The sequence below is a fragment of the Pituophis catenifer genome, unplaced genomic scaffold (genome assembly GCF_029215685.1).
Source record: "Pituophis catenifer annectens isolate HBS135680 unplaced genomic scaffold, rPitCat1.0.hap2 SCAF_3, whole genome shotgun sequence".
NCBI lineage: Eukaryota > Metazoa > Chordata > Lepidosauria > Squamata > Colubridae > Pituophis > Pituophis catenifer.
Window position 1 is genome coordinate 160,093,487 of NW_027256883.1, and position 24,888 is coordinate 160,118,374.

Here is a 24,888-nt window from a genome sequence, read left to right on the forward strand (position 1 = left end):
ACGTAGAAGGCCAAGATCTCCCCCCCCTCCCTTTGGTCCTGCTTCGCCCAATCTCTACCACAGGCCTGAGTAGCAGAATGCGAGAGGGATGTTTGTATTTTAAAGCAGCCTTCCACAGTACGGTACCCGCTACATGCCTTCTGCGTTCGTTTCCGTAGTTGAGGATTATGGGGGTTGTAGTCCAAGGTATTCACCCGGATGGACGAGATTATTATAAAGGCGGAGGCGGAGTATGCGCCCGCGCCAGTGTGTGGCGGCGGCGTGGAGCGGAGGAAAGAAGGCAACATTTGTCAGGGGTGGAGAAGAAGGCTTTGAACTGCCCACCCCTCTTCTTTATATGACACACGCCGAGCCAGTCAGATGCTTTGCGCTTGAACTCGCAGGAGGTCCACCGGCCCCAGAGTCAAGATCGAGCCACGCTGGGCACCCTTATACCAAGGCGCTGCGGGCAGTGCCTAGCGATCCACAGGCTGATCTTTAGGTAGGAGGAAGAGGCCAAAGAAAACAACGATCTGTTTTGCTAACCTTTTACGGAGTTGAGCTTTTCTTGCAGGGGAAAAAACCCCTCTTGGATCCGTTGCAAGATTGGATGAGGCTAAGGATGGGCACAATTGAGAGCTAAAACCTACCCCTCTGGGTGTGTTGTTTGTGTGGCACGTAGGTGTTACTAGGTCTGGGTTTTTCTCCCGGTGTGACTGTCCATGGTACTGTTTCAAGGTGAGATAAGCGATGCATGCTTGCCTTTCCCTCACCTTCCTTTTTTTCCTAACCCGCCTTCCGAGGTTTGTGCGTTGAGCTGTCAGTTGTTCGCGCTCTCCAGGCTCGGGCATCCAGATCGGCACGTTTCGCCGCGAACGAATGTGGTTCCTGGTTTTATGCGCGCGCACGCAGACGGAGCCAGGCGCCCCCTATGCACGCGCCCCGAACCGGGGGTGGGGGCTTTCCTTCGCCCCGGATCGGTTCCCCTCATAAATCCACCCACCCAGCCAGCCCCATCCGTGACGGGCGTTTTACCCCTTTTCTGTAGCTTATTGCCCGAGCGTGCCGGACAGGTATATAGGGTTTCCCTTGCCGCGTGGACTGCAGCGCCCAGCGGGGAAGAAGGTTAGCCCTTCCCCGAAGTCTTGCTCCGCACCGCAAATCCAGACTCGGCGCCGCAGCCCCTCCCCGGAGCTCCGCGGCGTGGCTAGACTGAGATGCAAGAACGTTCCAATCAGCAAGGGGGGCGGGGATGGCTGGACCGAGCCGACGACGCGGGGAAGGCGGGACCTCTCCGCTGCCGCCTCCCCCCCCCCCACACCTCCCTCCTTTCCCTCTTCGAAGCCGCGACCAAAACTTTTGACTAAAGTCGGTGGCGCTCGACCCCCAGAGCGGAGAGTGGGAATCGAAGGTGGGCTTGACACGCGTGCGGACGCTTCGCCCAGACGCGCGGAGGGCTTGGGAAAGGGAGTAGCGAGAGCTGCTGGCAGCGAGATCTGATGCAACTTTCTCGCTGAGCCGGGGAAGGCGGGGAAGGGGGGGAAGCCACCTTGACAACGCGCCTGGAGAGAGCCCGCGCGAGGCACCCGAGCAGCATGGCCAGGGTAAGCGGTGTCAGCGGCGCGAATCAACGATCCCCCGAGGCTGTCTGGGGAACCTGTCTGGCCGTGCCAGATTTAAAAAAAAAAAAAAAGCGGCGGCGTGGATTGTACACTGGGGTGAGAGTGGCGTCCGGCATCTTGCGCCTAGCGGGAGAAGAAAACGTGCCGCTAGAAACCCTGAGGCGAAGCGTAAGAGCTGCCAGCGCTTCCTTCGGCCTCCGGCGCTGTGCATTTGCTGCTGTCATTGGCCCTAAGGTGCCAGGTGGAATTGCCTTTTCAGTCTGGGAGAGGATGGCTGCGGTAACCCGGGACCCGAGACTGAGGCTTTCTCGGAGCCTTTCGACGCCGGGATGGGAAGCAGCCTCGCGGCGGCGGGGGAAAATGCTGTTGTTTAGGGGCGTGGTCACTCGCCACTCAGGGGGGTCTCTACTGTATGATATGGAGGGTGGGGCCCTCGCCTGCGCCTCGTCCCGCGGCCAGAGCTGTGGGGGGGCTGTAATTTTCCACCTCGTCATGTGTGGGAGGACGTGGAACCTCTCCCACGTGGCAGCTGATGTAACCCCCGCTTCCCACTCATCGTGCTTTTTAAAGGTTGGGCATCCTCTCCTGTCAGGTGTTCAGGATCCATTGTTCTGGATCAATATTTATCCCCTTTGGGATATTTCTCAAACCGTTGGCTAGTAGCATAAAGTATGGAATTAGCTGAAGGGTTAAGCCCTTAGCAGAATAAGGGCTGACTCTTGTCAGTGGTCCCTTTTTTTCCCCTCATAGGACACTGGGTGTGTGAGTATATATATATACAAAATTATGTATTTGGATTCCATCCTTCCCGCTTGTGGAAGAGCGGTAATTCCCAAGATCTTCTCAGTCTAAGTAGGTGATGCATAGTGTTTATGGATCACCTGCTTAGATTGAGAAGATCTTGCTAAAAGGAATTACCTCTCTTCCATAAGGGAAGGATGGGGCCCAAGCATAAATCTCCAGGAAACAAACTGCATAGTTTAAGAGCAACCTTAAAAGTATTTGGAAGATAGTTTGTCAGTACATGTCAGAAACTGAGTGCTATATAAGTTTCTTTACTATTCTGTTTTCTTTTCTCTCTCTCTCTTTAACCAAATGCATAAACCTCCCTTGCCGTTCCTATTTTCTAGTTGATCAGTTGCCAAAGGAGAAAAAAAAATCAGCCAACATTCATTTCCCAATAAATAGTAACTCACGCTATCTTGATAAAGATAATCTACCAAAACACACACTGGGAACTGAAGGAGTAGTAATGTAAGAATAAAATGTGGCCATTCAAAAGTGTGTTTTCAGCATAACAATATAATTACTATAGAGTTTTATTTGTGATTCAGTTAAATTGCTGTTTTATTTAAAGCATACTGTACCAAACTGTTCATCCTGTTGCAGATCCCTTAACTTAATAAATGAAACAACTTCCTGATTACAGGAAGTTATTCACATAATAAAATGGGTGTGGGGGGAAATGTAAAATAAATATAAAGTTTAAATATTAAAGATTTTCCCATGAGCATTCTTGAGAAGCACAAATGTTGCTTCCAATCCAGATTCAGAAATTGAGATAGATTCATTAAAAAAATGAACAGAAATTTCAAAATTACTGTGTAATTTTACATTACATTTCATAATAAAAACAGAGATCTATGATGCTAAAAGAGGAAAATCTTTCCATTGCATCATAAGCTTTGCAGGTTAAGATATTTTTCTGAAGGGCATGAAATGATAATTTAAATTGGAGATGGGAACTTTTTATTGTTGGAATTGTACATTTGTACCCTGCAAATATATGAACATAAACCACCAGATTTTAGTGCAGTCTTCTTGCAGAAACAGTCTAGCCATCCTTGAGAAAGTGATATTACAGGTTCATTTTAATATATATCTATTTTTGTGTGACAGTAGCCATTGCTCTAGTTGCCTTCCAACACAAGTTCCAATATGGCTGCAGTGCTCCCAAGCTTCCGAGGGTCCAGGGCTGGCAATTTAAGCTTGGGTAGCATAGTATGATGCCTTTGAAGTGAATCAGTAGTCCTAGGAGATGTAGTCCTAAATGACCTTGACTGATCTTAAAATAGCTTACTAGGGTCAGGCCTAGTTGGCACTTGCATGGGAGGATTGTAAGTAGACTTGAGAAATGAAAAAAGACACTACAGACAGGGCAGAGGCAAACCATTCTGTGCCTTTGATAAGAAAACAAGGATGTGTGCTTGTGGGATAACCAGGAATGAAGTTCAACTTGAATTCACTTTGAGTGAATCTGTAACAACTTTAGAGAACAGATTCCTGTCAATATAACATTATGGCTAAGCTGGGGCAACATTTTTCTCATACTATCAGCTAAAATATATTGGTATCAGTGTAGGTAATCCTCAATTTACAACCATTTGTTTATCACCATTCAAAGTTACAACAGCATTGAAAAAAGTCACTTATGACTGTTTTCTACACTTACAACTGTTGCACCATCCCCATGGTCACATAATCAAAATTTGGCAACTGCCATGTATTTATGATGGTTACAGTGTCCTGGGGTCATGCGACAACTTTTTGACAAGCAAAGACAAAACCTTCTGACAACCTTCTGACAAGCAAAGTCAATAGGAAAGCCAGATTCACTTAACCACCATGTTACTAACTTGACAAGTACAGTCATTCACTTAACAACTGTGGCAAGAAAGGTTGTAATAGGGGGCATTTAACAACGGAAATTTTTGGCTCATATTTTGTGGTTGTAAGTTGCGAACTACCTGTATTGAACAGCCTCCATTAAAAAAAATTATAAATATTCAAAGATGGATTAATTGGTTTTCTTTAAAGACTTCTGATTCCCTGTATCTTCCATGATATGTAGCTACCAACATTTATTTAGTTAACTATGACTTATTTGGCAGGAAAGCTCCATATATCAGGCCATTACTATTAGTGCCCCATCACTGGAGGGTTTTAAGAGGAGACTGGATAGCCCCTTGTCTGAAATGGTATAGAGTCTCTTGCTTGAGCAGGGAGTTGGACTAGAGGACTACCAAGGTCCTTTCCAACTTTTATTCTATGTTCTATGTGTGGAAAGTGCACCCTGCTCTATCAAATGCATACTCCACTAATAATTCCTTTTTCTATCTCTTTTTCATCCTGAGACACGGTGCCATCTCTGGCAAAGCTTCCCCATACCCTTTTGTAAGATGTCCCTGCTATTTTACAGAATTCTTACTGCACTTCCTTGTTTTTGGCATGGCAGAGTAGAAAACTTTTCTGCATCCCAATGCAGTAGGAGTTTGTTGGCAGGACAAGAACTGCTCAGGATGAAAAGGAAAACATCATTCCAGTCCCTGTCCAGAGTGGGGGCATCTTAATTGCATCTAGAGATGGGGTCAGACCCCATATCACATAATGCTTCCTGTGTCACCTTTTCCTGCCTCTTTGTGTAGAGTGCAATTTTTCTTGTTTGGACCTTGACAACAGTAGGGAATATCTTTCACATACTTCCTTAAATTCAGGACACTGAAGCAGAAAGAGCCTCTGTTTCATTATCCCCTCACTGTCCCTTTGGTTGCACAATTTCTTCTTTAGCCTGAGAAGTTCTTTGTTGTGCTTGTTGCATTTCCACCTTGGTTTCTTGGTGATTTAACGAAAAAAGAGAATGTTTACAATATCCTCCCATGAAGCAAAATTAACGTTTCTTCTCAGTGTTTCTCAGAGCCAGACCTTAACCTCCTGGGAGACAGTAAGGTAAAAATTGGTTTACTGATCTTACTTTGAAGTCCTTTCTGAGACTGAGAGCAGAGTATAACAATAGCTAAGAGCATTTTCATTCATCAGCCTTGTGATAATAGCATGACTTTTTTATCATAAAGAGCAGGGATGGGTTCCAAAATTTTTTACTACCGGTTCTGTGGGCATGGCTTATTTTGTGGGCGTGGTTTGATGTGACAATTGTTTAGGATTTAGCAGAGGTACTGGGCTACCAGGCTTTTAACTGCTTGCAGAGCTGTACTGGTCTACCCATTTGTTCTTGGAGCGTCTTGGTCTACCCATTTGTTCTTGGAATGTCCCGGTCTACCCATTTGTTTTTCGAGCGTACTGGTCTACCACCACACTGCCTTTTAACACTGATCAGCTGTAGGGCGGCTCTTTGAAGCCATGCGGCAAGAGTTTAAACAGTTTTTTTCCTTCTAGCTATCAGCTGGGACTCGGGAGGCAGCAAATAGATTGGGGGCGGGGCCAAATAAAAAGTAAGAATAACGCGGGTGGAGCAGGAGGGCCCAGCTCCTGAACAAAGAGAACCGGTTCGGTGACGTCATATCGTCACCGCTACCGGCTTGGCCGAACCGGGCCGAACCGGGAGGAACCCACCACTAATAAGGAGGTAATCAACATTTCAGTATCATATACCTGGAGTTATAAGCTCGCTGCATATTTAAATTGGAGAGCAGCACTAATATTGCCAAAACAATAAATTGCTGTTATTGTTGTTGTTCTTTGTTTGATAGGTTTATGTCCTCCCTTTCCTCCAGGAGTTCAAGGTGGTGTATAGAGCACATCTAATTTTCCTCCACAGCAACCCTGGGAGAGAAAATCGCCCAGAATTCAGAAATTCACCCAGTGAATTTCAGTGGTTGAACCTAGACATGAATTTAGGTCTCTTCAATCCTCATCCAAGACCTTAATCTTTATACCACACTAGATGTTTATTATAAGAAGATTTTCTTTTTTTTAAAAAAAGCAAGAGATGAACTCAGAGGGGTATTAGGTGCACTATTGTAAAACCTGAATAACCAGTTAGGGACAGATCATTATGGAGAAGATCTATAAATATGTTCTAATAAAAATTGATATCTACTTGATGACACATAATAATCAGTTTCTAAAGCACATCAAATCAGATTTTTATCTGTTGTTTTTGCATCATTTCCTCTTGTTGATGAAAATCCTCAGTCATCCAGGTAGAGTTGTCTGTGAGTCATGGCAACTGGACTTTTTTTCTTGTTGGTTTGAAACAATGATAAGCAACAAAATATTTCAAACAAACAAGAAAAGAAGCCCAATTGATATAATTCGACTTCCAGACCATTTCTTCTTCTGTGGCTCTAGTGAGCCATGAGAAGAGCCTTCATGGGACACAGCACTGTTTCCCCATGAGCTTGAGAAAATCTGCCACTTTTCTCCATTTCAGGCTTCTGGGATTTTGCAAAACACAAATTTATATTTCTGTTTTAAAGTCTTCATCTCTCCTTTTTGCATTCCATCTTTCTCTTTTGAAAGTGGCAGCAAGAATAGCTTTCTCTGGCTGCTCAGTTTTTTGCCTAGTTCTATTATTTATTTACTAAATTTATATGCCACCCATCTATCCAAAGCGACTCTGGGTGGTTTACAATACAATAAAAACACACATACACAAACATTAAACTTAGATGAATTAGATGAAACTAGGCATAAAATATATGAGCGGTGTGATCTTCTCTCCACCAGCCACCTCCAGCAGAAGGTGCCCCCAATCGGCAGAGCTAGGTTTGAGGTCCTTCCAGAAGGCCAAGAGGATAGAGGCAGATCTCACTTCCAGGAGCATCAGTGGTGGGTTTCTACCGGTTAGTGGCAACGGCGGGAGGCTCCGCCCACCCGCCCGGACGTCATCACGGGCGCTCTGTGAACGCACACATTCCCAGTTCCGAACCGGTAGCGAAGGTAAGAGGAACCCACTACTGAGGTGCATGATATTCCAAAGGATGGCCACAGCAGAAAAGGTTCTTCTAGATCCCACCACTCAGAATTCTTTGACCCACATGGATTACAGTATGCCTCCTCTGCTGGAGCAAGTGAGGCAGGCCAATCTTATAGAGGGAAACAGTTCCTCAGTTTATTATCTGCTATATTGCTCTCTTATGCCACAGCCATTTCTTGTGGGATTTGTTGCTGCATCTCTCTTCACCTCCTCAGTTTTCAGTTGCTTATGTTTTCTTCAGGCATGTGCCAACATATGTTGCCATTTTGTTTCATGTGCTCCCTGCCTGGTCTCAGCAGGTTAGTAGTGAAGTAACAATTGGCACTGTTTAATTTATGCCCCACCTTTTTCCTCATAGTAGCTTATGGCTATTATAAATAGAAAGTACAAAATGTAAGAATACTGTATTATGTTTAAAATCAAAACAACATTTAAAATAAGTATCATTGAAGATAAAATTCTGCTCAGCTAATAATTACAGGCTTGGTGAAACTAATTTTCTAAATTCTGAGGTCCAAATACATGACTTTGGGAAGTGCATGGGGGCCATACAAGAGAAGACCCTTTCTGGTGTACTAGACAGATGGAACTTCTGGAAGCAGGAGGAAGGGAGAATCCAGTGGTATATTGGAGCTGGCTTGCAGCAGCCCATTTTTACATTTTCAGGAATATTGCAAGCCATCTGAATCATGCCACCTTGTGTCCCGATCAATTGTTTGGCAGCTCACAGCACCACAGTTCCATTGGAGCTGGCAGGACCAAATACTGGTATTTTACATTTATCAGCACACCACTGGGGGAATCTTCCAGAAGCTTCTCCAGCTGATTTAAGCTGCCAGAGCGAGAGAGACAATCTGGCAAATAGTTGAACCGTAAGCTATTTAGGGCTTTAAAGGTCAGCATAAGCACCTTGACCTGTGCCCAATAGGCAACTGGTGGTCATTTCAGATTCTTCAGTATAGTACCATGTGATTTCTGCACCCTGTACCAGCAGCTTGGCTGTTGCATTTTGCACCAATTTCCAGACAGCTTTTAAAGACAGTCTCATAGTTTAATAATGTTTTCATATATGAACAGTCCACTCCTAATAGTTAATGGTGTGACTAGTGCAATCAGGAGGATTCTGAGGAACTTTTGGAACCCCATTTAGAGGAATGAACAGGACAGGTTCTGAAGTAAATGGAACCCTATATTTTACGATTTTAAAAGCATACCTAATTGTCTTAAGATAAGAAGTTTAACTAATTAATTAGCCCAGATTATGTAATCCCTAAATTCAATGCAGTTATGGAATGCAGTCATTGAATCTCACTATTGCCTATTGAAAAGATTTTTGTAAGCCACTGGCAATACGCAGTTGCAAATATTTATTTGTATTATTTGCATGTATTAAATTGGGAGATACCATGTGTGTGTCCGTCCAATTGTTGCACCAGGCTGGGAACAGATCTCCTGAAAAATATCTATGTGATGACAAAAGAATTGATAGTGACATAGTGACGTTATATTAAATATTAAGTAAAATAATCTGGAAAAGGAGGGAATGAAAAGAGTGTACTACTTTTGCACCTCTGCTCGCACACACTCAACTTTTTCCAACTATTCTAAACACTATTTTAAACTACTTAGGCACTTAAGCACTACTTGCTTCAAAGGAGCCTTGGTAGTACAGTGGTCTAAAGCACCCTGTTATTAAGACCAGCTGCCTGCAATTACTGCAGGTTCGAATCTTGCCAGGCTCAAGGTTGACTCAGCCTTCCATCCTTTCTAAGGTAGGTAAATTGAGGACCCAGTTGTGGGGGCAATAAGCTGACTTTGTAAAAACATACAAAAGAATGAAGGCTATTGCTTAGCACATTGTAAGCCGCCCTGAGTCTCCGGAGAAGGGCGGCATATAAATCAAATTAAAAAAAAAAAGTGTCTATCAAAATCTGTTGTGTTCTGAAGATGTGAAAAAGGGGTAGAAATTTTATTTATTTTTTCTTCCATAAAGAAACCTAGATGACAAGATGTTTACTGTGGGACAATAAAATTCCCAGGGCCTGTAGCTTCTTCAAATGTAGTCATTTCCTAAAATTAAAATAAATTTCTATCCCTCTTGATTTTTCCTATAGTTCTTTTCTACTGGACTAATGATTCTGTCCATTGGCACCTCTGTGTTTGATTCCTTTAAATCTGCAAGTCCATAAAAAACTAAATCACACCCTTTGTGTAATTGGGTTGCATAATGATATATGAGCTTGAATCCAATAGCTTTTATGTTTTTATTTAGTTTTTTGTGTTTACAATTTTAAACAGATTTTATTATGTCATGTATCTGATCTGCAAATTCTGATTTTGATACTGGTGTTCAGACCTGAACATAAAGAAATAAAGCAAAGAATAAGAAGAGTTTTAATAATCTTGCTTATATAAACAAACAATAGAGATGGAAGGAAGTATTTAGGCTTATGAGTCCAACTCTCTGTGAAGTGCAGGAGTCTAAATTAAAGTATCAGAGGATTTCCTAGCCTCTGCTTGAATCGTCCATTGAATGAAGGAGAGCTCACAACCTCTCTGGGTAATTGTTCTAACAGGAATTTAGGTAATGTTTGTCTCCAAGAATCAAAATGTTCTTGTGGTACCAAATTAGCTCTCTTGAAGGTAAAAATAAGACTCGTGGGACCTACCAGTTTAACTCAGATGGGAGAGCAGGGCAGAGGAACAGGAGAAGGAGAAACTTATGGTGGCTTGAATTGGAGCAGGGAAGACAAAACCTCAAAAAGCCACTTCTAGTGTGAATTACCATTGCACTGATCAATGGCATTTCTGCATTAATGTCTCTATATGATATAAACATAGCTTTGATCTTCAATAATATTTGACCCTAAAATAATATGAAGCTGTGAACTTGAATAGCCTGAACTGAGTTATTTTCTTCATAGATTTCTTTTCATACAACAGAGAGAAAATGTGAGTTTGAGTCACCAGTTACAGACTTCTGAGTGAGATAATGGTTTGGGCTAAAATTTTACTCAAATTCTTATCTCCTTGGGTTTTACCATGAAAGTCTGTCACCCTTTCTATCCACTCCATTGTGCTGTAGCACAAAAGTCATTTTTTTCACGTTCCAAGCTCTTATCATATCCTCCACATTCTTCAGGTTTGCTACATTTCGCAAAGTAGTTTTTCCTGCCTTGAATGGGTAGACTTGCATACCTATACAGGTTTCCTAGAAGAAAGTTTCATTGAACCAGGGAGAAAGTGGGCTAATTTCGGCCTCCTTTTCTTTCCTGGCAGTACCACCTGGACTCTAGTAGGCTTGGCTTGGCACGTGACTAGTGCAGTGGGGTGGAAGGCAATTGCCTTCCATCTGTGTCCTGAATGGCAGCTGTGCCCCTTTGCGTGCTCAGTGCCCTGAAGACTTCATGCTCTGAGCATTAGCTATGCTCTTTTCAGCCATGTGCAATTTGGGGGGACTGTTCCTGCTTCAGATGGAAAAAATGGACAGAAAAACCCAGAAATAGTGAAGCAAATATAGTGCCTGTTCACCCAAACTCTGTGTTCTTTCCCAGCCCTGCTGACATGACTCATTTTACCATCTTTGGGCATATGTTGAATGTAGATTGTATAACTACAGTATGTGTCAGTGTGTGTGTGTGTGTGTGTGTGTGTGTGTGTGTGAGTGTGTTTATGGTGTATGTTTGTGATATAACCACATATATACACAGTAAAAAGAAATGGCCTTTACAAGTTAATCAAACTGGGTTTATTGGTGGTTACTGCAAACCAGGCCTCGAGAAGCATAATTGAGCATAATTGCTTTCCACTGAAGATTCAGAGGCAATTCTTCCTGATTACTTTTTCCTTTTTAATTAATTCTTTTCTCTAAGTTCTGTCCTTTTCTTCTCCACAGCTTGCTGTTTCCTTGGTCTAATTTGTCCTGCCATATGATTTGAGGTCTCTGCTTATCCTGGAAGTGTAGCCAGCGAGACGGGATAGCAGGCAAGTGGGTGCCCACATCTTGGCCCAGAACCATGGCAGAAAAATGCAGTGAGGGGTTACTGGTGAGTCTGGGGATCCTTGTGGATTCTGTAATATTGTGCTTGAGATGTTGGTATTAAAAAAAAGAAGAAGAAGAGAGGGTGTCTCTTGGAAACTGGGGAAGTCCATAGGATTGGTGGAAGAAGTGTCTATTTCAGACTTTTGGCTACTGTTTAAAACACCCAGCCCTTTGTGTTCCTCACCCTCCCCACTTGAATGATTTGGGGACTGGCTGGCTATTGCACTGGGCCTGGAGCTGCATGCTGTATATGAAGGAGCTCTCTGCTAATCACCATTCTCCACCTTCGGTTACCTCCTCTTATCAGGATAGTCCCAGAACAAGAGGCAGGATGGGTGGGAAGCTTCCTAGGCCTAATCACCAGAATTTAACCTGAGTATGAAGCTGACTAGGGGAAGGAATGAAGTACAAAACCTATATTGAACATAGATCTAATTTATTCAGGAGGTGAACTGTGACAGTATTGGAGTCTATATTAAGTAGTTACATAGGAAGTCAGGCTTGGTGCTGGGATATAGCCGGACTAGATTATGGTCTGTTAGAGTATTCACATTTTTCATGAGACTGGAAAATAGGACCCTTACTTTACTTCTTTAATGCCCCTTGATTATGATTCCTGTCCCAAATAGTGTAGGCAGAAGAATGCAGGAAGTGCCTTCTCCAGGCATTACTTCTTCAGAGGTAATGTTACTTCCTCTGAAGTGCTGTAAAGTCACCAAGCATTGCCCAGGAAACAGTCAGTGTCCAGCAGGTGGGAAAAGTTTGGCTCCAGTATGCTGCTATTTGTTTGTGGTTTGGGTTTCTACATTGACAAAGAATGGGGCTCCCAGGAGACGCCTGAAATAGCTTGCACCTCAGCCAGAGGCACCGTGCCAGTGTCAGTACTGGAACATGTGGGGGAAGGGAGTCAGATAGCTGCAAGACATATTTATGTATATATAAGCACACTCATAATTGCAGACATAAAGAACACAGACTCTTTTCTGCAATGTTTCACAAGCATTGTTCATTCCTTTGAACACATTTTATGCTTTATCTTCAAATTGTCTGAGCAGTATTACATATTATGCAAATATGATTTGCATTCATATTTACTTGCAAGCGATACAGTAATATGCACCACTCCCCCCCCCCATGCATAAGGACACTTCTCTGCCCACTTTTATCAATTCAGAGGGATACGCATAGAAGAATTGGCCACTATGACTCTGCTTTCTAGTATCCTCCCTATTCAGTTTTGATTGCTAGGAAGTAACACTGATCAGCCAGCATTAACCCATTTGAAAAAATAGACATAAGAAAGTGCTTGTCTTTTGCTGGTCTGTGTTGTATTGGTTTGATTCCAGGCAGCATAGTGTATGTGTGAAAGCAGTTGGCTGCTTTGAACTGTTCACACTGCTGTTGAAAGTCTCCTAGCAGAGATTTACAAATGCTTGTGCTTCTTACCCTTATTGTAGTACATTGCATTTCTTCCTGTGTGCATGATGAACATTTTTGCCTTCTTCCTTTTATGCTATTTTGTTTGTTATTGTCTAATGTTCAGGGGCTCTTTTGGGGTAGCAGTGTACACCCCAGGATAGAAATGAAGAGGATAGGCTAGAACACAGAACAAGCCCAAGTTGCCTAGGCAGCAGCTGCTTTGGGAATGCTGCTGTTAAGGACATAATTGTCACTGTCTGTACTTTCTGCACATTATTTTCCTTGACCTCACTATTTATAGTTCTTTGTCCTAGCCATGTATACATGTTTCTCAAAGTGGCAGCCCAAATGGACCTCTATATGAGCAGAAGATCTGCATGCTCTTTCTCAAGAAAGGGCTGGTCAGCCAGTTGATTGCCTTATCTGTACATGTTCTGAGCAGGACCCTCCAAATCTGCAACACATTTTGCTTGCCTGTATAGGCAAGCAACACAGCAAGCTTAGAGTCCCTCAGAGTAACACTTACATTATCGGTGATATTCCTTAGATAACCTGTTCCATGCAGTGAGCTGGAAGGCAGCAAGTGAAGGCTTGACTCCAATTCGCTTCCCATCTCTACCTACTGTCAGAAGTAGCTGCTTCATTGTACGCAGCAGCAGGGGAAAATGCATCTCAGAATAGCACTTAGCACATTGGAAAAAGTGTGTTATGGGCCATGAAAGTTTAGTATAATATTTAAGACAGAGCTGGGCAGGCTGCAGTCCATAAGCCACGTGTAGCCACTTTTAGCTTTTGTTACCAGTATCTGTTATGAGTCTGTTTCCTGGAATCACATTACAATACACTGTACTGTAATACACTTGATAGCAAATACACTTGATGGCAAAGCACCAAACCATAACCATGAAATTTAACAACAAATTTTAGCAAAAACAAAAGAAGATGAAACACTGATGTTGTAACCCTTTGTAACACGTAGACAACTAAAAGGTGAAATCTGAAAATGTGGAGCACAAAAATCCCACTTCACTTGATGACCTCACTATATCATAGCTATCTCTCTGCAGTTCTCAACTATTGAAGAAAGTAACAACAAAAGAAAAAAAAAACAAATGTAGCCCCTGATTTTAAAAATGCAACAACGTTGTTTCATTGTTTTAAACCTATTCTAATCAATTTCTAATTGTTTGGGAGTCGCATACTGTTTTGGGGAAAAGGATATTGAAGAGATCACTAGGAGAGCATTCTTACCTATAGAGCCTGTATCTGGCATGAAAATCTTTAATTGGTCCCATACATCATATGTGGATGGGTCACTGGGACAGCCATCAAGAGCTTTCTGGGCCACAGGGAAGATGCTAATCCCCTCACTGTGCTGCCTAGGCATTCTTGAAATAGCATCATAAGCCCATCATCCACTAATAACTTAGGGCAAGATAGATTCAGCATCTTATAGCCTATTGCTGTTCTGTTGCTCTTTGTGAGGTACGTAGCCTTATCAATTGGTTTAATAATAAATTAAATAATTTCCTTAGAGCCTTCCCTTTAGAGATTGATCATTATTGTTAATTCCTTATGAGTACCTCTTTCTTATGAGTATCATTTTACTTGTAATTTTAAATAAACAAACAAGTCCTAGGAAAATATGTTTCAGTGTGAAAACCATAGAGAATTTTCCCAAGAGAGAAGACTACTGGGTGCTCAGACGTGCGTAAAAACCTTTCTATCCTTTTTGATACATTTTCAGCTCCTATTCATTTTCTTATGGAATTATTTCATTGCAACTCAATTTGGCCCATTTGTGACTTGGATTTTGCTCTACAAGTAAATTTTTAGTAATCCAGACCCTTTTCAATAATTCTTCAGTATCTGCATCTTATTAAAACTAATGCTTGACAGAAGGCCCCTTTCTGATGTTTGAACGTGGACAATGCAGTATAAGATAAATATGAAACTGTGAATGATGCAACATTTTGCTTTGATTTCTGCATTTTATTATACATATTCACACAACAAGAAATTAACTTCCTAATTAAATGAACTGTAGCATTGAGCACCACTATGCAGCCCCTTTCCTTGACGTTGGTTTTTTCTAGGGAGCATAATGGACAAACATTGTAGAGATTATTAGTAACTGGATAGCCTTGTTGGTAAATGGAGTTAGATACAGAATAACACTCAGCTTTGGGTAACTATTTTAAGCCTATATTACCTTTTCCAACTAAATGTTCTCTAAGATGTCGTAGGACTGCTGTTAGGAATTCTACAGTCACAGTTCCCATATCATGTATATGGGAAGATCCCAGTTTGATAAACTGTTCTGTTGTTTTGAGGGAAAAAGGATGTTCAGGGTCACTCAACAAGCCTGGAGGTGGGGCTCTTGTTTGGTTAAAGAGCTATAATCATGCGGACTCTCTTACATTCACAAGTAAGGAATATGTTGGACAATAGCCTGTCTAAGAGTAAAAGAGTTCAATTCCTAGTAAGTTTTTAGCAACAATACTTTGCTATGCTTTTCAATTTTCCAGTCTGAGCTGCAGCCCTGGTATTCCCTGAAGTCTCCCATCCTAATGGTTATCAGGCCCAACCTTGCTTAGCTTTCAAGTCCAGAAAAGGTCAGTCACAAAAGCAAACATGGGGAATAAGCAGAATAGATAAGATGGCAGGCAGAGTGTTGTGATGCGAGCCATACATCTTTGGATGTGCATGTGACACAGAACAAAGGGATGGGACTTGCACCACAGCCATATGTCTGCTGTCCTGCCTGATTCAACAAACACTTGCTTACATACAATCCACAGACACTCTTAGTTTGATGTGGCCATTTGCAAACCACTGCTAAAGCATGTATTTATTCATAGCTTCTTGTGGGCTTTTGATATTCTCTTTTAATATTTCATGTCAGACTTTTGCTCCCAAAACGGAAGCATGAAGATGTTTCTTCTTGCATTTGGCCCATTCACCCTCCCACTTAAAAAAAAATTCAACACTTCACTGTCCTTATTCTTATACACGTAGTTCTCAATTTACAATTGGTTCCAGAATTTTTATTGCTATGTAGGGTGGTTATTAAGTGAGTTGCATTTGATTTTACAATCTTTTTTTGAGCCATAGTTGTTAAGGAAATCACTGCAGTTGTTAAGTGAATTATGCAGTTGTAAAGCTTAATCAAAGGCTTTCCCCATTGACTTTGCTTGTTGGAAGCCAGTTGGGAAGATTGCAAATGGCAATCACATGACCCTGAAATGCTGCAATCATTGTTAATTATATGCTGGTGGAAAAAGTGCCCAAATTTGGATCACATGACCATGAGGATGCTGCCATGGTAGTAAGTGTGAGGACCGGTTATAAGTCTCTTTTCTCAATGCTGCAGTAACTTTGATCAGTTTCTGAATGAATGGTTGTAAGTCAAGGACTACTTATACAGTATTAGAATTGCCTATATTTCTTCCAACATATTGAAGATTTTTATCCTGGTCTTTAAAGAATTAATTCCTCACAATTCCCCACATCATTTTAGTCTCCTAAAATATATCCAGTTCTAATAAACCAAGGAAGTAAAAGAAAAGAGAAAAATTAGCTGAAGTGTGGCAAGATTTTAAGAATACAGCACCTTAGCTTCATAGACTCAATTACTTTGCAATGTATTGGTCTGGGAATAAGACTCCACTGTCCCATTCACAGAATTAATACTAAAAGAGCCAGTATAGCCAAATCAGATCATCCTGGCTAAAGAAATTGGCTGCTAAATCCAGTTGCCCTACTCAGAGGAGGGAATACAAATCCTGCTGTATCCAGAGATGCAGAATTCAATATTTTTTCCATATTCTGAACAGTGACTTGCAAAAAACATGACAAAAAAGAGAGACCAGGTTTGCCAACTAATGAAGAGTTGAAGGGAGCTACAGCAGGCAATAAATCTTTTAGGAAGTCAAAACATAGATTGAGATAGAATAGGATGCTGTTATAGCTTCAAACATGTATAACTGTTATTACTGTACAGATTTTAACTATTACAGTGGAACAATGATAACAGTTTTGAGGCACAGGAAACAGAGGTCTGAATATTTATCTTTTCTGGATACTGTGCTATAAATCTGAACTTCGGAACATTTTTATTCCAGTTCTTGCTGAAACTTGGAAATTGATCCATAAAAAATCTGACAAAGCATTCCTCTTTTACAAAGTGTGTGTATTCGTGGGAGAGGGATGAAAAGTTATGTTTGCCAAATATTTGTTACATATTTTTATAGGAACTTTATGCCAGGGGGATAAAGGGAGGGAGGGAAAGGGTTTTAAAAAAATCTTAAGTGACAGCAAGCAGATTCCAAAACAGATTTTGCTGTCTTGGTTTCTCTCCACCCCAGTGAACAAATAAGCATAGCTAATATCAGGATGGGTGAAGGATAGGTAAACCTGAGAAAAACAGCTCTGTCCATCCTTTTCCTTCCTGAGTCTGGATAAACAAAGCTGCAGCTCCAGCTAGTTAGAGCATCCCTCTAGGCCAGGGGTCTCCAACCTTGGCAACTTTAAGACTTATGGACTTCAACTCCCAGAATTCCTCAGCCAGCAAAGTAGGGGTCTCAGCAAAGCTGGCTGAGGAATTCTGGGAGTTGAAGTCTACAAGTCTTAATGTTGCCAAGGTTGGAGACCCCTGCTCTAGGCTGTCCACAGTGAGTTGAAGACTCAGATAGTGTAGGCAGAAAACCAGTTCCAGAGTTGCTGCAGAGTGACATCTTCTGGAGAAACAATCCAGCGTTTGATACTGCTTAAATCAGTATCAGAAAACCCAGTAACTATAAGGAATGCTACTGGCTGGCATGAATCCTGAAACATTAAGACAGTTGCCTGTTTCACAGTGCTGAGATCCATACACAAATTCTCTTTGTTTCTCTGACACTCCTGGAAAGTGTGTGTGTAAGTAAGTGTGTGCAAACACTTTCTAAAGAGGGGCATTTCCAACTCCCCTCCCCCGCCCAATCACCAGTTAGTGCCATTTTTGCTTGCTTATTTTAAGGACATGATGTTTTGTACTTGGAATTGCTGTTGCTCTTGCTGGCACAACAGTTCAGCCAGTGGCTCCTGACTTTCGAGTAGTTTCTCTGTCTGCTTGGGTGCTTACAGCATCTTTTGGAGTATTTTTAGGTGGCAAAGGAGCAGGGGCCACCATGGTGTTGTGTTTATTTCAGAGTCAATGCAAGGGGGTTACGCTCTGAGTTGTGAGGTTGTGAATTAATGTGAGACATTGGACTTGTTTGTGGAGATTTCAGAAACAGCCTTGGCTCATGCTTGTTGGCCCCTGACCAAGCCACCTCCTGCGCACACTCACACACACACACACAGAGGGGTGCTAAGTCTTTATTGGGCTGCGGAAGTATGTCTGTTTGGAATAATAAGATGGAACAGGGGGAGAGGGGGGGTTGATGTGGATTTTCTGCCTGAGCAGCCCTGGAGAATTGATGCCCAATCGTCAGCAGGGCCTGAGAAAATAGCCTTAGGATGTATGTGCCTGGCACAGGCCACTTCCCTGCATCCTCCAGAATGACAGGGACAAAACTTCCACCTGTGAATGGGGGAGCTAGATAGAGTTAACATTCCATACTTGGGGAAAATACCTTCCCTCCCCAGAAGACAGTTATTGCTACCTGACTGGTTGCTCTTGTTCCTGAAGTTTAAAGTGAAATTTAGGACAGATGGAGCTTAGGTTGCCTGGCCATGTGTTATCAAACATGTATCAGTCTCTCTTGGCACCCATATGCTTTAATGCCTCAGTATTATGGTATGGTGGTAGTGCTGGTCAGTGTAGACCCACAGGAATGCTGTATGTGAGAAAAGGTATGAGAAAATCTTTCTGTCCTCTAGGATGAATAAACACTCAAAGCCAGCAGTTGCTTTATAAACTCCCAATTTACAAGTGGCTCTGTTCTTTATTGTGCTATTACTGTTGGTATCCTTCTGTTTGTTTTAGTCAGGAGTTCTACAGTTTGCCTTCTGGAATCTGGATGAAATATTTAATCCTTGTCTGGAGTTCAGACTAGTATCTCAAAAGTACTAGCTTGTTTAGCATTGCAATCTCATTAAACATTTCAGATATTAAGACTTGGTTGATTTTATTTGATAGTTACCGGTAGTTCTTCTGCTAAACCTCCACAGCATTGCTGAGCCTGATGATTTTCATATAATAATAATGCAAGCGGAGGGGGATTTAAATTCTCTCCAAATATGAGCCAAAGATTCATTCTCACCTCTTCCAGTAATGTCACTTCGAGTCCAAAAAGCATTATTAAAAAAATATCTTGAGTCCAAAAACATTTTAAAAAATCCATAGTTCTCTACAATCACTCTTTGAGGTAGAGTCCAATGTGTGAGAAATAGTGGTAACAGCTATCCTAGGTTAAAAAACAAAGTAAACTATATTTTATTTTCACTTATTTATTAGCTCATATATTGAAAGTAATTTTGTGTATAACAGACATATTGACCTCATCAGCATGAAGGATGCTAAATTATTGATATACATTTGCAAGTAAGAGCAAGCTAAATTGGAAACTTTAGAAAGGATGTTTATTTATCTACATTCAAAAAGCAGTATAATGTAGCCACCAAGTTTGCAAATACTGCTTGACAGAAATCTTCAAGGCTACAGAATTGTAATTTGTAATTGAATATGGAGATGTCTCTCAATGTAAAATTCTACCTGATGCTAAGAAGCAGAACATCCCCTTCACTTAATGTCATTATACCGTATGTATCCATTCTTAAGTCAGGTTGAGTAAAATCAAGATTTTATGCAAACGCTCAGAGTTTATAACCTAGGAGATTTCTCTATGAAAACAGATGTTCGAGCACCAACATGCTTGGATTCTCTGATGTGGCAAGATGTGTTTAACAGCAGCAGCAGGAAGGGAGAACTCTATACCATCAGCCCTTGTTTTCTCTAAGCAGAGAAACCTTTCCCTGCTGCACCCCAGCAGATAGATTCAGTGTGAAATTCAGAGGAAACAATATTTCATTGGAAGTATGTTTCTTTTTAATGTCTTCTGTTCCCTCTAGAAGATAAATCACAATGCAGGATAACTTTTGAGCTTTAGATCATGAGATTATATGCAGATCCTGATAGGGTTGATATGATAGGGTTGATAAGCTTTTTTTCATATTCCCCCACCCCCATTATGAGAGACATTGAGTGACTGCACCTTATTTCATAATATCCAAATTAGATTAACTACAAGCTTTGGTGTAGTTCTTTGGTGAGTAGGACAAAATGGATTTTAGATATGTGAAATAACTTCAAGTTTTATATGTTCTGAAATATGTGTTCAAGATATTTTAAGAAATACAAGTCTGTAATTGTTTATTCTGGTATAAACATTCATTGCCGGGTTCTTTCCAGAGAATTTAAAACACATAAATGTAGATAATGGGACCTTTCTTTTGTAATAGGCAAGTTTTAAAATTACACCGACATTATTCCATAATTTTATTACAAGAATTTTGAAATATTTTAATAAAATATTGTATATATTAATTGTGCTAACTGTGGTACTATACTAAGTAATCAAACTAAAAAGGAGCCTGAGTGGCGTAGGAGGCTAATGCCTCCTAAGGCATCCAGCTGCCTGCAATTACTGTGAGTTCAATTCTTACCAGGCTCAAGGTCGACTCAGCCTTCCATCCTTTCTAAGGTGGGTAAATTGAGGACCCAGTTTGTGGGAGCAATAAGCTGACTTTGTATAAAAATACAAAAGTATGAAGGCTATTGCTTAACGCATTGTAAGCCGCCCTGAGTCTCCGGAGAAGGGCAGCATATAAATCAAATTAAAAACAAAACAAAACTAAATATAACTGTATTTAATTTTGATTAAATATATATGTCTTTTAATATGGGCATTTTAATCTTCCTAATGTGTTCATATCTAATACCAATATAATCTTTAAAAATAAATGAATGTATGAACATATATATTTTAGTTTTAATACTTTAATAGTTTCATTTCTTTAACTTTTTAAAAGTAAAATGGCTGATGTTTCACTATATGGAAGCACCTACAGTAGATGACTTTAGCTGATCTTGAAAACCTATGCAGGATTGGACCTGGTTATTACTTGAATGGGGAAACACAGGAAAGAACACCAGGAGCTCCCAATCAACTTCCTCTGACTTTTTTATATATGTTACTTGCTTGTTTGTTAGAACTACTAATAAGCATTGCCATCATAAATATTTTAGAATAAAAAAAGGCAAAGGTTTCCCCTGTCCAATTGTGTCCAACTCTAAGGAGCGGTGCTCATCTCTGTTTCTTAGCTGAGGGAGCCAGTGTTGTCCAAAGACACTTCTGTGGTCATGTGGCCAGCATGACTATATATCAAGGTGCACAGAAGGCTGTTACCTTCCCACTAAAGTGGTACCTATTTATCTATTCACATTTGCATGCTTTCAAACTGCTAGGTGGGCAGGAGCTAGAGCAAGTAATGGGAACTCACCCCATTGTGCAGTACTCGGGTCTCAAACCCAGACTGTCAGCAGCATCTTTAACTGCTGAGCCATAGCATCCCCTTATCTTTAACTGATCATTACTACTATTTTATAATTAAATATCAGTTAAGGTTCCAACCCTACAGTAATGGCATTGGGTGACAAGTGGCTTAAGTGGGCACATACATGGTTAAGTTGCACAGGTACCATCTGTGAGATTTTCCTGAGAATAATTCTCTGAAAAATAGAATGGACTTACTTCTGAATAAACATTTATGATATTATGAATAATGATACAGAGTTTGTGGCTTGTGGCATACAAATTTAATAATAAATACAACTGTGAAGTATCTTTTTCTTGGTGTGTGCTGTTGTGACTAATCTTCCTCATGTTTTTGTTTGTTTGTTTTGGTACATTTGAATCAGTGTTGATTCTTGTCAAGTTTTCAGAAATGTTTTGCCGTTGTCTGCATCTGAGGTCTAAGGGAGAGACTGACGCAAGTCACCCAACTGGCTTAGTGTGTCAGGCATGGCTAGAACTCATAGTCCCTTAGTTTCTAGCCTGCTGCCTTACAGCAGCAAAATGTATAATACAAATAGTCCTCAATTTACAACCATTTGTTTTAGTGACTGTTCAAAGTTACGATGGTGCTGAAAAAAGTGACGACCATCACGTGATCATGATTAGGGTGCTTGACAGCCAACAGGTATTTATAACAGCATCCTGGAGTCACATGATGGCCATTTATGACCTTCCCGACTGGCTTCTGACAAGCAAAGTCAGTGAGAGAAGCTTGATTTGCTTTACAATTGTGTGTTTCCGTGAACAATCAGTGGCAAAAAAGGTCATAAATCAGGGTGTGACTTGCTTAATGACCACATGCCTTAGCAACAGAATTTCCAGTTTTGGTTGTGGTCATAACTTGAGGATTATCTGTAGTGGTGAAACATTCCTAAACTAAAGATACAGCATGGATTGAATTTTCTGTCCTATCTTTGTCTACCATATGTCTCGGATCTGTTGATAGATGCATATTTGTTTTTTAATCAGTAATACTGCTTATATTGTAATGTTCTTTGCATGTTGAATGTTTGAACAACTTCTGGTCTGATATTTGTCATGGCTCAAGCAGGCTGCAAATTGCAGATTAAAAATATTTGCATTCCTGATTTGTATCTCATTTTATGCTATAGCACATGGTTATTGTTTTATTAGTACTGAATAAAAATTCAATCTTCCCCTTGCTAAAGAATTGAAGGAACTATCCTAGATCTCATGAGTCTCTGCTGGAGGTTTTTTATGTTAGACAAGTGATTGCATAAGTATATTCAGTTATTTCAAATAGCCCTTGAATTGCCGCATAAGCTAGAAAACAACTGATAGCTGTTGTGACATTACTATTACCGGAAAGTGAGGTGTTTAATTCCACCATCACCTCTACCCCAAATGTGTGTCTCTTTATATTATGGTATTGGTATAACCTGCATAGTGTAAATAAGCTAAAACTATTTTCCCATTTCATTTATTTTAAGAGGAAAGACTTTTTTTGTTTTTGTTTTGCTTTTTGGGTGAGTTTATAAGAACAGCTCTGTTAAATCAAGCTAAGGCCAATCTTCATCCAGCATTTTCTTTCTCTCAGTGACCAACATGATACCACTGGTGTGTTCACAAGTAGGAGATATTCCCAGCAACTGAAATTTGGAGATAGTAATGAATTGATTCTATCCCCTTTTAAAGCTATCCAGGTTAGTAGCCATCCCTCTGTCTTGTCATAAGGACTTCTCATATTTTTAAAATTAATTTTGTTGAAGAAAGAGAACATAAGAACTAACACAAACTAATATGAAATGGAGAAAACAAAGGAAAAAAGATACGAGGAAAAAAGGAAAAAAATAGAAGTGAAAAAAGGATAAAAAGAAACAGAAAGAAGCTTCTGGTTTCCTCTAAAGTAAATATAAATATGATTGCAAAATTATATTTTACAGTATGATTACGAAACAGCTAACATTTTCTATCATAAAAACTACATGTCGTAAGTGATTTTTTTCCTGTTTTAAAAAAAGCCAAAAAAAAAGTCTATTCGGGATTCCCAGTCAGCCATAAATGTGGGTATTGTCTTTTCTATGACCAAGGAAGTCAGTTTAGCCATCTCTGAAAGCTCCATCATGTTCACCAACCATTCCTTCAATGGTTGAATGGGGAGTGTCAAACTTTCCACTTTTGAGCATACTATAGTCTCACTGCAGTTGTCACATATAAACATAAAGTTCCAACTTTATGACTTTTTTTACTTGCTCGTCTATGAAAGAAAAAACCTCTGGTTTCAGTTGTTCTTTCATCTGTAAAATCTTCTGAATTAATGTATGTATTTGTATCCAAACTTTTTTGGCTTTTTTACATGACCACCAGAGATGATAATGTCCCCTCTTGTTCACATTTCCAGGAAAAATTTGAAACACCTTTGTACTTTCTAGAAAATTTATCTGATATCAAATACCAACAATATATCATTTTGTAAAGATTCTCTTTAAGGTTAGAACGTAACCTTAGATTAGAACGTAATTTAAATTTGAATCTTTTCAGCCACATATTTTCCCATTGTCCATTTGTATATTGTGATCAAAGTTTTTAGATCATTTTGACATACATTCTTTCACTTAACCTTGTTCTCATATTTGAACAAAAGTGTATACATTTTAGCAATAACATATTCATCATTAGTGCATAATTCTGTTTCAAACCCAGTTTTACATTATTCAAAACAAAACTATAATCTACTTTAACTCTTTTTGATAATTGTATATAAAAAACCCACTGAAAAATCGATGGTCAAATCTTCTCTTTATTTTGTTTTACAATCTCCTTGAAAAAAATTCTAGTACCTAATGATAAGTTAGTCATTTATTTATAATTTCCTGCCTATAAAATGCTTCTTGTGCTGAAAGCCACACAGCTGTTTTCAGGTAAAACCTAAATTTGTAAGGAATTCCAATATTGCCCTTTTATTGTTCTTGTTAATGGTATCAGCAAAATTATGTTTTCCAGTTTATATAAGTAATAAAGATTTCAGTAAAGTTTATGATAAATGTCAGTAAAAGCAATAATTCAAATCTATTCTTAAACAATTGTAAACATGTTGGAGTTTTCAAGAAAAGATTGGAAAATCATTTTTCCAGGATGATGTAAGACCTGCTGCCATTGAGCAGGGTGTTGGATTAGACAACCTCCAACCTCCCTTCCAGTCCTATGATTTGGATAATTTAGTGATTCTGTGTGAGGCTATTAGGTGGCTCTGTTGTAAAATATTCCTTCCTTCCTTGTGTAATGTCCTTAGAACTCTCTCTCCCCATGCATCTGGCTATATGCTTATGTCTGAGATTGCCATCTCATATATTTTGTTACAGTTCATAGCAGGCAACTGATTTTTGAGGAATTTCTGAAATGCCTTGACATAGCAAGTGGGAAAATGGCTTTTACAAGCCTTTCTTTGTAGTTTCTTTTACTCAGGTGTGATCTGTGTTTTACTTACAGTTTAATGTTTATTATTTTTCCTCCCTGATTTTTTTTTTTATTCACTTTACAATGCTTTATAACCTGTTCCAATCTCAAAGGAATTTGACTGGGATATATAAC

At 40.2% G+C, this 24,888-nt stretch overlaps 1 protein-coding gene across 1 annotated transcript in view; it reads left to right on the plus strand.

Annotated features, from left to right (window-relative positions):
- Positions 1–1,353: 1,353 nt before the first annotated feature.
- Positions 1,354–24,888, plus strand: part of SLC6A9 (solute carrier family 6 member 9) — a 64,002-nt gene continuing 40,467 nt past the window's right edge. The window contains exons 1-2 of the mRNA XM_070941412.1: positions 1,354–1,583; positions 11,213–11,363. Coding sequence (XP_070797513.1) covers positions 11,334–11,363 — 30 coding nt within the window. The 5' untranslated portion in view covers positions 1,354–1,583; positions 11,213–11,333. The remainder of the gene's footprint in view (positions 1,584–11,212; positions 11,364–24,888) is intronic.